The 15373-nt window shown below is 44.2% G+C and overlaps 1 protein-coding gene across 1 annotated transcript; it reads right to left on the reverse strand.

The window, feature by feature from the left end:
• Positions 1-11966: 11966 nt before the first annotated feature.
• Positions 11967-14393, reverse strand: GAS1 (growth arrest specific 1). The gene has a single exon (XM_061456302.1). The coding sequence runs from the start codon at positions 13127-13129 to the stop codon at positions 12167-12169; it is 963 nt and encodes a 320-aa protein (XP_061312286.1). The 5' UTR covers positions 13130-14393; the 3' UTR covers positions 11967-12166.
• Positions 14394-15373: the final 980 nt, after the last annotated feature.

Genomic DNA, 15373 nt, shown 5'->3' on the forward strand with positions numbered 1-15373 from the left:
AGTTATGTCCAGGCAGCCAAGAAGGCCAACAGCATCCTGGCCTGTATCAGGATGGCCAGCAGGGCCAGGGCAGTGATAATCTCCCTGTACTGGGCACTGGGGCCGAAGCTCAAATGATGTGTCCAGTTCTGGGCCATTCACTGCAAGAGAGACACTGAGGTGCTGGAGTGGGGCCAGAGAAGGACAAGGAAGTTGGTGAAGGGTCTGGAGCAGAAGTGTGATGAGGAACAGCTGAGGGACCTGGGGTTGTTTAGTCTGGAGAAAAGAAGGCTCAGGGGGACCTTATTGCTCTCTACAACTACCTGAAAGGAGGTTGTAGTGAGGTGGGGGTCAGTCTCTTCTCCCAAGTACCAAGAGGCAGGACAAGAGCTGTGCCAGGGGAGGTTTGGACTGGAAATTAGGAAAAATTTCTTTACCAAGAGAACAGTCAGGCATTGGAACAGGCTGCCTAGGGAAGTGATGGAGTCACCATCCCTGGAAGTGTTCGAAAAACATCTAGATGAGGCCCCTAGTGACATGGTTTAGCGGTGGTCTTGGCAGTCCCGGGGTAGCAGTTGGACTTGATGGATCTTTTCCATCCCAGCTGATTCTGTGATTCTATTACTGTATTCTTGAACTTAGAAAACACATTAGAATAGAACAAGAGGTAGTGTGGAAAAGAGCAGGAAGAATGATGGCTCCATGGAAAAAGGAAGCTTAAGAAGAGATGTAGAAAAGTGCTATGAAATCACTGTGAAGCAAGAGAGAAATGTCAAGAAACATCTTTCTTTCTTCACCAAAGAGAGGGCCTCATGTGGCAAAGTCCCTAGGAAAAGATAACATTCTTCAGACTGAGTAGTTAAGCAGTGGAACTCCTTGCTGCATGTTGCTGAGGACACAGAAGGTGTAGCTGTAACATGGCAAACTGAAGGCAGAAAGATCCTTAAGTACTTCCAGAATAACAGAACCATTGGTACTCTAACTTACTCTGTTTCTTCACCTATCATGTATATGAAAGATAAACTGTGAGATACAGATGAGTATTATTCTGCTGAAATCTCAGAATAAATCTCGGCTGCTGAAGACAGAAACATTGCTATAAAAATAGGAGTATACATGTGCCTGCAAAGTCTTCCTGTTCATGTTGAATGAAAGACATGCAGTGAAATTGTGACAGTCTGGATTCAAATCACATGGGCGGATTTGATTACATGAGTGTTCCTGTTCCTGCCTAACTGGAAAGGGCTCCTGCAGTGCAAGTTCACCAACAGATAACCATGTGACTCTAGTAATTACTTGTTAGTGTCACAAACTGAGGCATCATGATAACATGCACCACTCCAGCCTCAGGTGGAAAGGCTGTATACTCAGGTCAGCAGTGGAGACATTTAGCCTGGGGGCCTTTTCAGAGCAGTGGGATAGGGATGGGAAAAAACACGCCCCTGCCAACAGCAACCACACGCAAGGTACCATCTCCTTCTTCAGCATCTTCCCCAAGCCCTTTCTCTATGTTGTGGAAGCCTCAGCAGATTGCTGTTCTTCCTGCCTCAGAGTACTGGTGTGACTGAGGGAATAGCAGCAAAGAATTAAGCGTTTTTTTAAACACTGTGTAGAAAAAAGACAAGACATTCCTGTAAGTTTACAATACCACTTCAAAACAGGGAAACTGAGACTGACACAGATACTCAATTTTACAGTTTAATTGCAGCTTGTGTCTTTTGTGGGGATTGGTAAAAATACTTGATTACAATGCGGGTTAACAAACATAAATGCTAGTGCTTTGTAAAAGCAACAATTTGTGTCTCTATAGCCTAGCTTAGATTTTGAAGGGGGTAGAGAGTTATGTAAAGATAAAAATCATAGAGCACTTTGTAGAAAGAAAGTGTTAAGCATTCAGCAGCATTAGAAAATACACACTTCCACATATGTATTTATTTTATTTATATGTAGCACAGCCAAATATTTTAAGACAACCCATGTCTGGACAAAGTGATATGCATACTATCAAATAAACACACACTTCAGTTTAATATTTTACTACTAAATGTGTCGGAATATTTAATATTAACATGCCTGCATATATATTTGAATGCATAATTAGCCTCAAGCCTGGTTTAGCGTCCACATTTTGTTGTTCAAATGTGCAGGTTTTAGTGCCAAAACTTTCTTTAAAAGACCTGGGAAAATAGTTGTCAAGTCAGTTCATATAGATATTACAAAAAGTAGTTGTCAGAAGGATAAAATTTTGCTTAAAGTCTCTTCAGTTCTGCCTCTTATCTAGTAGTCACAGTTATGCCAAATGTCTTACAGTTTTTTTCATCAGGGAGCAGATAATAATTCAAAAGCCTCAGCCAAAACAAACTCTTTGAAAAGATCTTATGAAATCATTTCTCCTTGCAAATCCATAAAAATCACCTCGGACTCCTTATCAATAGAAAGGCTTAAAGAGGGTGCAGAAGTCATTGAATTATGATGTGCTTGTTTTAATGAAATTCCACTCCTGCTGGGATGTTCCCTGCAGATTTTCCATATTTCAGCATGGGAAAGGTTTGATGCTTTCCTCCCGGTGCCAAGAGTTAATTGAAAACATTTCAGGATAAATTCAGCTTGGGGGCCAACGCTCCCATTCCTTCTTTATTCTTAACAATAATAGAGGACTAATACAATTATTAATAGGCATGTTGTATCCTCTTAAAGTGGTAGTGTGTTTCTGAAACCGTGTCTTTCACATTCTTTTTCTGAAGCAAATCTGAAACAAATGGAAGAATAGAAATCTTAGGAGACAACCAAGCCTGGCTGGTACATTATACTGTTGATCACTTTTTCTCCACAGTGAAGTATTTAGCTATTGTTAAGCTCAGGTAGTTACTTAAAGTGAATAAAAAAAAAAAATATTTATATATATAAAATCATTCATTTAAATCAGAATTTCCTTCAAATTTTTATGCTTAAAGTCTCAGCCCTCATGTTATATTAAATTATTTTCTTTGAAAGTATGTACATCCTCAGAGTTATTCAAGGAAATACAGAAAAGTGAAATGCTATTTTTAATAAAGTTGCTATTATTTTAAAGATTAACTCAGTTTTGAAATCATATGTGTTTCTTACGGTTTATGTTGTTAGTATAATGAATATGAAATACTTTGTTGGGTTTTGTTTCCTAGAATACATTAGATTATCTTACTGGCCCAGAGCTACTTACATGGTATCTCCCAAGTTAAACAATTTGTATTCTAAGCTTGAAGAAAATACTATTTTTATTTTAATTGTTTTTTTCTAACCTAGTCTTGATGCATTCATTGCAATTTTGTCAGTATTTACACACTCCTGATAATTTAAGTGTTGAAACTCATAAAAGTTATAATCACTGAGAAGAAAGGAATCAGGACAAAATGTTTACCATTATTCCCTCCAAATTTTAGGCAAAGTTCTGAAGACATTTTTATCTCTTCTTCACACTCCTCCTCCCAAAACAGACAATATAAAATATAAAGCAGCTTTAACTGTCTGCAGAATTATTTTGCCATATACCTTGCTCACTGAAAGATCACAAAAATAGCTCAAACAAATGGAAGCTAAAAGATTCTTATAGACTACAATAAGTCAAGGCTATATTTGTAGCATTTCAAAAGGCTGTATCTGACTTTCTACAGCTATTGACATTTTTCAACAGTCTTGCAGGAAAAAGTCTATGATTGGGTCCCTAAACATTTTGACAGAAGTCATAATATTTAGAACTGCCCCAGCATACAAAACTGTCCAGACAGAGCTGAAGTAGTTTAACCAGCTTCCTGCACCCTGTCTTAGTGTCTTTTCAAGGAAGGACAGTGGAGGTAGAAGGGATTAAGGATGGAACACTCTTCCAAACAGCTGATGCCCACCTGATGTAGCATTCCAAGAGAAACTGAAAGGCTGGTCTACTTTAAAGCAGTTTTTATACCCTGATAGGAGGATAGGGCTTGGGAAGAATCAGGGCCAGGGTGAGGAACAATTTCTGACTCAGCTGCCCCTACTACAAAACAGAAATATTTGATAGATCAGAGCTACCAAAGTGCAACCATCTTCCTTGATGTGTGCAGCAGAGCACTGAGACTCTGGGCTTCAGGTCCAGGCTGAGGGAGGATCACCACACAATGCTCTCACTTGATCTCATAAATTTAGCAAATCTTCCCTACCAAACTGTTTGAGAAAATAAAATTTGCCACGAGTATAAAAAAGGCAGATTTCAGGTAGCTTGTATCTACAGCTTACAGGACAGAACGATACTCAATACAGAGGAAGCACTTGGTTGCTACAGCTCTTTTCCTTGCTTCCTGCACACACATCTGGGCAAACCAGTGTTCTGACCAAAGTGCTCCCAGTGAGTTTTGAAAAGAGTCAGAATTTCTGAATATAACGGGAGACACTATATTCAGTCTCTACATGCAGTCAGTATGTTCTAAAGTTTAGCCTAATATTGCTAAAAATGAAACTACTCAAGGTTTGTACAGCCCAAAAGTGGAAAGGTTTCACAGTTTCTCAGATATCTGTATATTTCTTATCTGCTTTTTTTCCAGATATATGCTCTCCACTCCAGCAACACCTTTTCCATAGTAACATGTTCTTCAACACATCCAAGCACTCAGTTTTACTCACTTCAGTGGGTTTTTGGCCAACTCTCTATGCTATACCAGGCCAAACCCAAGTGTTAGTTGCCTGTTGATTCACACAACCTTGGGTCTTCTCAACCATCATCTATGTGAGTAATCTCAGCACAGAAATAAAGTCATAGGCTAAATACTTACACTGACAGTACTGCAAATTCAGACTACCTCTAATGGGAGTCAGTGATTTGCAACTATCCAAACAAGGCTTTACATCATAGAAAGGTGAGATGCTTTGGACAGGATATTTGGCACAGATGTCCTTTCTATACAAAACACATTCCTATACCGCATTCTCTTCCAAGGCCTCGATTCCTGAGATTCACAGACCAAGACATATGTCTGTGCTTGGATTCCCCAAGTCCTTTACACTAATTTGCAAACATATGGTATACACCTGAACACAGTAATAGGAAAAAAAAAAAAAGCAAGACAGCATAAGAGTTTCTGTGGACTGCTGCTTTACTTCCTACTATAATCCACTTTTACATGACATGCAAAATGTTTTAGTCAGTGTAGAACGATACCATAACTCCAGAAATAAGATAATATGGAGACTTTCGCTACTGAGTATTTATTTTGATGGTATTTCCTTTTTTAGTCTAAAAAACATTTTGTGATTTCACTCTCCTATGACAGAATGCAATAGGACTTAAGAAGACAGGCAAATATCCTGGCTGAGAAGTTTACAGATTTAGGTGTCATCACATTAAAACTATAAAGATCATGCCAGAATAGCGCTTCCTCAACTGCTACCACTGATGGAATTAGAAGTCTTAGCGCCATTGCCAGGATATGACAGGAAATTGTAGTGATTGTTCTGTTTAAACCACCTAACCCCATAAATTTTTTAACCAATGAAAATTAGAACAAGCCAAATATACACTCACGCCACAAAGTAGGCAATTGCATTATTTTAGTATAACTCATTATAAACAGATGTGGCTTGATTTCTGTATAGAGAGGACATCTAGCAAGCTATGTTTATTTCCATGAGGATGTGTGTTTTGTGACTACATACAGTACTATAATCTCTCAGGCAGTTCTATGTTAAAAATATAGTCTGTGCCCGCATTGTCTATATTTATAAGGGAGAAGACTCAGTTGTCTTCTATTTCTATTGTTTCGAGGCAGCAAGATATTGTGGTGATGACGGACAAAGACATGTTTCTAAACAAGTATTTATCTTTTGGAAAAGAAAGAGAGTCCCGTTCTGCACCTTCAGTTTTCTCCAAATTCTTTTGCCGGTCTTGTCTTTCCCTTTTGCAATCAAACTGCCCATTTTCTAAGTCACGGGTGATACCATCAGACAGACACTTTTCCTCATTATATTCCCTTATATATCAGCATTTCCTTTGCAGTACACTTCCTCTCTTCCTTCTGTGTCCACGTTCTGGACCAAGTTATACATTTTGGTCTCCACTATCCTCCTAAACTTCCACTGGCTATTTCCCAACTGTTTTTCACTCTCTGACCTTGTAGGCATATGCTAAACTATGGCTATCTCTTCTCCCCAGCCTTCCTGCATCACTGTCTTTGCTGAATTATGCCATATGTATTCCTAAGCCTCATCTCACTCGGTATCTACCCAAATACCATCTTGGATTTCCCATCATTATGTCAACATTAAAATCACAGAATTATAGACAGTTATTTAGATGAGACCTCTGGAGATCATCTACTCCCATCTTCTAGAAGCTGTATTCCAGCTAACACCAAACAAAGTAATTTGTGGCTCATGCTAGCCAAGTCTTGAAAAGCTGTAAGGATGGAGGTGCTTGAGTTTCTCCATGAAAGGTGCAGTGTCATGAATACCAAAAACATGGGGATGATAACTTCCTTCTCTAGCTTTTGGAGGTAAGAAAAAAATCCTCTCCAAAGCTGAATATTCATCTTACATGCACATTACTCTTCTGGCCCTGCCAACTCTCCTAAAGACAGTTACCTTTCTTGCCCTCCCCTGTTATTTTCACTCTGTGTCTCAGCTAACCTGTTTGTATTTTTTTGTAGCTTCAACCTTCTCTACACAATGATCTTCTTTCATCAGTCTTTCTTCTTCTTAGACATTTAAAACACAACTTCTTAAAGTGAATCTCTACACAACTATGTCTTTGTTCTGCATCACTTTACTAATGTATTTCTGGGTCACCTACACCTCACACTTCACCATCTGATGCATCCTACTAAGTCTCAACCCATCTATTTCCTTACTCCAGTGTGTTCATCATTCCCTTTCCTGATGTATGTCCAAGTTATGGTATTAGTGCTATGTCACTGTGTGTTTACAAAAAAATCTCTCTTCATGCTTACTCACATTCTACTATAATATCTACTTGGTTCATAATAAATCCATAAAAAAAAACCCAAACTCAAAAAAAAAAACACCAAAAACCCCACAGCTTTTTTGTTGTTGCTTTTTTGTGGGTTTTTTGTTGTTTTGTTTTTTTTTTCTTTTTTTGTCTATGACTATTTTGATTTTGGGCGCCAAATGATGATCACTAGCAGTTGCTGCCAAATGATCCCTCTTTATTGCTTTATTTTTATGCCCTTCAGTTACATTTGCACTGCCTGAATTTTGGAGGTAAATATCAAAAATATTAGCTGAAAGCTTCCTCAGAAAGCAAATCTTTCCCACATCCTTCCCTGCAGTTCCTCTTTAAGAGGTGTCAGCATGGCTGAGAGAATGAAGTGGCTCCACATTGTTTGCCTGAACTATTATGTGTTTAACATTTCCATAACAAAAGTGCCACTCGACTTCTCCCCGATTAATGCAGCTCGAGGGCCCTTGTCCTCCTTTAATAAAACATTGTTGAAATCATTTATTTAGAGCCCCTGGTTACTAGTGGGAGAATGACCATCTTTGTGCCAAAATATAGTGTATACAGTCCACTATTTTGTAGTAGATCATTCTGTTATTTAAGAAATTGATTAAATGGATGTCTTAGAAAGTATTTATGCTAATAGCGAACTACTTATGTCATTCAGACAGTCAATGTGAGCCTTTTCAACTGTCTACCACCGCCAGTGCCTCAAGTAAAATACAGTAACTTTCGACTTTACTGCTTGCAAGTCTGTACCACAGAGTTGAAATCTCACAGAGAAGCACTGCTCTTCCCACTTGAAAATGTTTTCTGTTGCAGGACTACCTACTTTTCCTGAAGACTTACAATGGGTGTGTTATCACAGGCAGCGTGGTAGTATGTGGTTATTACTGGGGACAGGAATAAAACAGAATGGAGGTCTGAATTTGTTTTAGTGACATTGAAGACACAATGCAGCCCACGTCATTCAAGCAGTGTTTTCCATGACCCAGGTGGTGACAGTTTTGTGTCCCACTATTCTTATAATTGCACCTTGGCTATTTTGGAGTTCCTCTCACTCTCCTCCAGTGTACTCAAAACAAAAACAACAACAAAGCCAGTAACATCATCAACATCATCAGAAAGAACAAAAAGCGAGTACTGGTTTTGCATTGCACTGAGATGGAATTTTTTGTTCTGCACCTGCAAAGCTGTCTGCAGCCATCTTTTTAGCCCGGCTGTAGGTATGCACTATAGGTGGCTGCATGCAGTGAAGGACTTGGCTCACTAACAGCTCTTCGGAGGAGTGAAGCGCAGATTGTTACTAAAATCCATCATGCTTTCCAATGCAACCATGAAAGACTTGGCCAAACCAGAGTCACTGTGAGGCTTTGTTTCATAACAGTTTTGAAAGCTACATATTCCTCCCTATATACATTGGTGTATATTGTTATAAACAGAGACCTTATGTTATGTCCATTGTGATTGCATACAAAAGCTTTGCTGTGCGCTTGAGTGATCAGTGAAGCTTGAGTCTCCCTCTATTTACTGTATGGTCACTGTCAGTTCAATGAACTGCCTCCTTGTTCTCCACCATTGTCCCACACTCCCTTAAACATTTGTCACTGAAGTGCCTCCAAAGACAAATAAACTGTCACCAAGAATTCAAACCTGGTAACTGGGAATAAAAAGGGAGCAGAAATGGTGGAGAGTTCCTTCTAGCCTTGGAAGAGATTGGCTGGACAGGGTCTTGGCAAAGAGCACTTTCAAACACCCAGGCAAATGAGAGAACTTCCTTTCCTGTGGAAAATCTCCCTCTGTCAGGGAACATGAAGGCTTTCCTTGCTTAAAGCTGTCCTTGCTACATCCCTTGACATTTCAAGAATTTCCATTTGTCTCAAAATCAAGCAAAAGGAATACGAATTTGAAGGACATCAACATCTGGCACAGGATTTGTCGGCTGGGACATATACCAACACAGGCAAGCTATTCCTCCTGGAAACTGTGCTTACTCTGACAACACGACGAAACCTGGAGAGCTATCTCCATATGGGGAGGAGCTCACAGGACAGAATTAGTCCAGCTGTATTTATTGTACAATCATTTAAATTAAAACAATCCACTTTCTGTGGAGAAGGAAGCATACAGATAAGCCCTCCCTGCCTAGTGGTGCTCAGTGTTGATTTATTCCAGGCAGATGCTTTTGATAGGAGCCTGTAAAATCAAGTCTTCAGTTTATTGTATCAGACTGCTACTCTTACCTGAAGAAAAATAAAGGCTTTTAGCTGAGAATTTTTCATCAACGAGTTAAATAGTCCTTGTGAGTACTAACTGTTGACAAACTGCAAATGTTTCTGAGCACCTCCTGAAGAACTGGAGAGAATATTTAAGATCATCCCTACACAGCTGTGAACTCAGCATTCTGTAGAAAAAGCTGACTCTATTACAAGTCTCACCCAACTACTCTATCCTCTTCCTGAAGAAACAGTATTTCCAGCTTTAACAATAAGCTTACTCAACCATTCTGATGACTTTAAAAACGACCTTCAGATTATAGCCATACACCATAGTCATACACTTGTCTGTTATCACAACTATTTGGGGGTTGGTTTATGTGTGTGCATGTGTGCCTGTGTGAGTTTACCACTGGGCAACCTAATCAAATTCGCACCCTAAAGAAAAAATAAAATAACCTGTTGCTGAAATAACCAATCAAGAAGCAGGAATTTCTACTTTTGTTGATTTAGACAACAGACAGATGTGGATTTGCTCTCTGTCAAGATCTGGTAAGATGAAAAAGACACTATCTTGCTAATCTCTTGCCCCCTCAGTCAAAGTTTATTTGTGGTAGCTTTTAAACTTCTGACTCGCCATCCAATTATGGCATTTAAAGCGAAAAGCTTTAAATAAACACCACGAATAGAAGATAAATAAACTTTCTTTTCTCTGCCTTTTTTCCTTTTCATTTTTTTTTTTCTGCGAGTGCCTAGCTTGACACACTCCAAACTCAAATCCCCAGAGGACTGAGCTCTCTCTTTTGTGTTAATGTTTAAAAAGATCTTCCAATGCTGGAGTTTATTCCTACTGCAAACATTTCTATTTACAAGGTCAAGTGTATCAGCACTCGACACAACTTAAGAGTGTAATTATTTATCTAAGGGCGTTTGAGTGTAGATCAGTAGCTCTGGCAGCAAACCAGGCTTCAGCACGATGCAAAGCAACTCTTAAGAACAGTATTACAAGATCTAGTAATTGCTGATCCCTCCAGTGTGTTTACTTTTGCATTCTTCGTTGTGGGAGAAGGCAGGCTGAATGGCAAACTTCGGTGTGTTTTGTTGCAGCCCCCTTGATTCGCGCACCACTGCCTGCCGCAAAGCCTTATTCGAAACACTTGCCACCTCTGTGTGATGTATTTCTCACCATTTACTTGTTTGCATGCCTAGGAGCATTTCTAAGTGTCAGTAAGAGCAACAGGCCTCCACTTCACGAAGAAAGCACGGCACACTAGTAATTCTACATACATACAGGAGCAGTGTCCTTCAATTGCTTCACTCTCTTCTGGCACTAACAAGTTACCATGCCAACGCATTATAAAATCAACCACTCTTTTAAAGTAGTACTTTCAAAGCTGTATTTACTTCTTGCATGTAATTATTCATTAAAGTAAGAATAGCAGTAATTTACATCTATGTAAAGTATGACAGGCAGACAGAGATTTTTGTTTGTTGACTGGTTTTGGTTTTTTATTCTGTGGTTCGCTTCCCCCCCCCCCCCCCATCCCTCTCCCCCCGCCCCCAACCTCGGGTGCTGAGAGTTCAAGCGTCCCTGGAAAACAATTTCACCACATCCATTATTTAAAGCTCTTTCTTTACTAATTTACACATTTAGAAAATACAAAAAGCCGTACATATTTAAAACACAGGCCTTTTTTATGCCTCCTATAAAAAATACAAGGTTTAAGGCAGCTCAGAAATGCACTTATACAATTCTACAACGTTCATAAAGTCTCTCCAAATAAGAAAGTTAAATTCCAATCTGTAAAATACACTGTACATTTGATCTTCTAGAGAATACTTCACTGAATCACAAAAGCTGGTATCCCTTTAAACATAAAATGAAATTTGTACCTTTCCAGAAAAGAATAGCAAATGCAATTATCTGGTAAATATGATGTGAATTTAAAACTTTTATTATTTTTCTTAAATAAATTATCCCCAAAAGCATACAATTTATAAAATTGTACATGCTAAGAAGAGCAACTGGTAACAAATCCCAGTTTTAAATACATTTCTTATATAAGATTTACCAGCGGTCAGCACCCTGATATGATGAGAGGCAATATAACTTTCAGGATATTTGTACATACATGTTCTCGAGTTTAAAAGTGTCTTCAAAGATGGCAGTGCAGAGCTCTTTTAAAACAAAAGTTGCATTGTTCAGTATAGCCAACAGCTCTGAAAAAAAAAAAACTTTTTTTTTTTTTTTTTAGGTTGAAGAGGAAGAGACGGCTGCTGGCACGGTTTTTGTTATAGGGCAGATGTGTGTGCAAGAGGGAGTGCTGTAAACCACAGAATTTATTCAGTCTCCTATTTCCTTTAAAAATTGGCAGATTCCGCGTTAAGCCCCTTTCGAGCACCGCAGCGTCACCAAGAGCGAGACTTGGCAAATTATAGTCGTTGACTGACCAGTACGGCAACAGCTTTGGCAGCAAGTTTGGGTAGCTCACTTCTAACCTTCATGTCAAAACGCTTTCAGAAAACCACCACCACCACCATGCCGTTACTGCTGGCTGCTCCGGCTGGCGGCAGCGGGGAGCCGGCTGAAGCCTCGCTAGCAGACTCCCCGTCAGCCCGCTCCGCTCGCTGCTAACTTGAAGGCAAAGTGGCAACAATTGCATAGTGCACACTCCAGACCAACACCCGAAACAACAGCAGCCCGTGCCCTCCCGCTCCACACCGCCCCGGCTGCCAGCTCGCAAGGCCGCGGCACCTTCCCACTGCTGGGGCAGTCGGGCCGGTGGGAGAGTGCGGGCAAGCGGTTCGGGCAGGCACGGCGGCAGAGGGGGAGATAGGCGGGGGACCGGAGGACAGTGTGTGTGCAGAGAGGGGAGGGCCCGGCCTAATGGTCGGCAGATTAACGGTTAGAGCGTTTAAACTGAGCGGCCCGGAGGACCCCGCCGGCCGCCCCCCTGCCGCCGCGAGGAGGCCAGCGCGGCCCGGCGCTGGCAGGAGGCAGGGAAAGCCGCTAGAGCCGCAGCAGCAGCGGCATCAAGATGGAGGCCAGCAACGCCCAGACCACGGCCGCAGGCCGGCCGGCGCTATCCGCCTGCACGGGGAAACCGGGCTCGGAGCCCGCATTGTCCTCCGCGTCGTCCCTCCCCTTCTGGCTCGGCTCCTCCTCGTAGTCTTCGTCGTAGTACTCCTCCAGGCCGCCGTCCGAGCCGCCGCTGCTGCCTGCGCCGTTGCCGCCCGTGTCCGCGCCGAAGCAGAGGCGGGCCATGTTCTCCTTGACCGACTCACAGATGGGCCGCTCCAGCCCGTCGCAGACGCAGTCGTTGAGCAGCACGGCTTTAGGCACGGCCAGCATGTCCTCGATAACGGCACGGCACTCGGGCGTGCAGCGCAGCCCATTGAACAGCTTCCCGCAGTAGGTCATGTAGCGGTTGAGCGCGAGGCTGCAGCGGCTGTCCCAGTCACAGCGCCGCCGCGCCTCTGTGCAGCCCATGACGCCGGGGCCGGGACCAGGGCCCCCAGCAGAAGGGCTGCTTGTGCGGGGCAGGCACGGCTCGATGGCGCGCTTGGTGGCGCGACAGTTTTCGTCCTGCGCGCAGTCGCAGTCCTCCAGCGCCGGGCCGCGCCGGGTGTGGTTGAGCTGGATGAGGGCCGCGATGCAATGGCTGGGGCACCGCCGCCTGGAGGAGGCCGAGGCGCCTGCAGCGCCCGCCGGCCCGGCCCCGCCGCCCGCCGGCGGCTGCTGCAGAAGCACTGGGGCGCACGCCTCGGCGTACTGGTTGTAAGCGTAGCTGCACTCGGGCTCCCCCTGACACTGCAGCACCGCCTGCCAGCAGATCAGCCGCCGGCCCTGCACCAGCGAGCCCCGCGGCGGGCACACGGCGCCCAGCGCCGCTGCCAGCCACAGCCAGGCGGCCGGCCGCGGCCAGTGGCGCCCGCCGCCGCCTCCGTGCTGAGCGGACGAACGGGCCACCATAGCTGGCGGCGGCTGCTGCCGCGGGCGAGAGGGGCAGAGGCGCTGGGTGGCGACGACGACGACGACGAGGAGGCGGAGGAGGAGAAGGAGCTGCCGCCCGTAGAAAAGTTTGCAAAACTCCCGCCGGCCTTGTGCATGAGGTCTCCTCGCATCAATCCATTCGCGCCGGCTCCGGGGCCCTGCAGTCCCCGGAAGCTGAAACCGGCGGGGCCGCGGTACGAAGCAGGCGGCCGGGGCCGTCCCGTGCTCTTCACCCGCTGCTCCCGGCTCTGCTCTGCGGCGGCAAAGGCGCCCGGAGGAGGTGGGGGAAATCAGTGCAAACTGGGGCTCGGAGGAGAGCGGCTCCGAAGTGCGCTCAGGGACTTGCAAGCTGCGCCGAGAGAGCTCATGGTGCTGTCCTGCTCCTCATGCAGTTCCGTTTCTCTCTCTTTTTTTTTTTCCTTTTTTTTTTGCACAAAATAAATGCCCAGCTGCTGCCGCTGCTGTTGTTGTTGCTGCTGCCTTCTCGGGAGCTTTTAACTCTCCGCTCGCAGCATCTCTGCACATGCCAGCTGCTCCGATCCCATTCACAGTCCCGGCTCCGCTTGCTCCCTCTCGGTAACGGGTTGCACTCTCGGGTGGCGGGAAGAAGAAATTTCCCCGCTAGCAAAAAGATAGCACGGGGGAAGGAGAAAAGGCAACCTTCGGGGTTTCTTTCTCTCTGGGCGACTGATGCTGCTTCTGTTGTCAACAAGCCCTGCAAGCTGCTCTGCGGATCCGTCTGTGGATCCTTTTTGGTTTGCAAGGCTTTAAATACAAAAGTGCCCTCCGAGCAGCAGCAACGTGCTCTGATTAGGCCTCATTATGCATGCATGGAAAAGCAAACAAACAAAAAAAATTAGCAACGCTTCTTTTACACATCCCCCCCAGCCTGCGTTCTCTCGCTCTCTTTCTCCTTTTCTCCACTTTTTTCTCCCTTCGCTCGGCCCCCTTTCCCTGCCCCGCCACTTGCCATTGGCCCAGCCTGTTGTTGAAACTTTTTTTTTCTCCCCCCTCCACTCTACGATCTGTAGGAGAGAGGGGAGGAGAGAGGGGGGCTGAAGGGCAGCTCACATTCAAAGCTTGAAAGGAAAGGCTTAAGGAGAGTGACAGCCCCCCGAGGAGCCCCTCCTCCCGTTAAGGCGGCGCGGCGGCCGAAGGCGCGCAGCAGAGACAGGGACCCGCGCTCCGGGGGTGGCTGCGCTGCGGCGGGGTTCCCCGGGGCACCGTGCCGCGGAGGCAGAAGAGCAGGCGGCGGGTATCTGAGTGTCGCCTTTAAACTGCTCCTTCTCCTTGCAGCAAGGGGAAAAATGGTCTCTAGGCTCAGCGATGCCTGTGCCTAAACTTCCCACTGATTCAAGTAAGGGCAGAGCTGCTTCCCGAAAGGTAGGGAGGATCAGGCTCAAAAGGGACCGATTTTTTTTTCTTTTTTTTTTTTTTTTAATCTAAACAGACCTCCTGTTTTCAGGGTATTAGTACACTCAGGGAGAGCAAAGCTGTCTCTGCTAGTGGTGTCCTGCGAACGTGTAAGTACCGCTTCTCAGTGCCTCCAGTATTGCAACTTTTTTTCCACTCACCACAACCCCTGCCGATTTTTAATTCATTGAGCTGCTCGCCCGAAGTTTTCTGCACGGGTTTGGGACACTGACCTACGGGGATGCCTGCAGACAGAAATACAGTATAGTTCTTTGATACTTTGTTAAGACTTCCGGACTAGTAAAAGGTGGTTTAAATAGGTGAAAGGGTGTAATGTGTAGTCCTCGCGGATCTCCTGCCTTCCTGTTAAACTCCTCGCTTTGCTTCGCTTGTAAGGAAGCAGACACAAAAATATAAATATTAAGGCACAACGACAGGAGCACAACAAAGTAAGTAATAGTGCAGTTACCCATTGCCTTTCGTTTCAGTGCTACCTTAATTCCAGAGAAACATCGTCTCCAACCACAAGGGGCATGGGTATCTGCTGCCTGTCAAAACTGGCGCTTTTTTTCATCCTGAGACTATCAGCCCCATCTGTCCCAAAAATTAAGACTAAATCTATTTTCCAGAAACTCTGGGATCTTGGGATCCTGTGCAGTGTGGACTGATGTCTGTCTGGAAGTGCGTGGAATGGCCATGTGGTGTGGCTGGGAGTCAGTATGATTGATGTGTTGAGAAGCATTCACAAGGATTTCTCCCATTGTCATCAATTTTACAAGCTGCTAGTGTTTCTCCTTCAGTACAGTTTTG

This window comes from Pezoporus flaviventris, unplaced genomic scaffold, assembly GCF_033815535.1.
Source record: "Pezoporus flaviventris isolate CSIRO_AGI_PZ_B2104156 unplaced genomic scaffold, CSIRO_AGI_Pfla_v1 ptg000022l, whole genome shotgun sequence".
NCBI classification, from domain to species: Eukaryota; Metazoa; Chordata; class Aves; order Psittaciformes; family Psittacidae; genus Pezoporus; species Pezoporus flaviventris.

What these genes read in the sequence shown, in the direction of transcription:
- GAS1 (XM_061456302.1), bottom strand. Translation starts at nt 13,129, where the DNA reads ATGGTGGCCCGTTCGTCCGCTCAGCACGGAGGCGGCGGCGGGCGCCAC.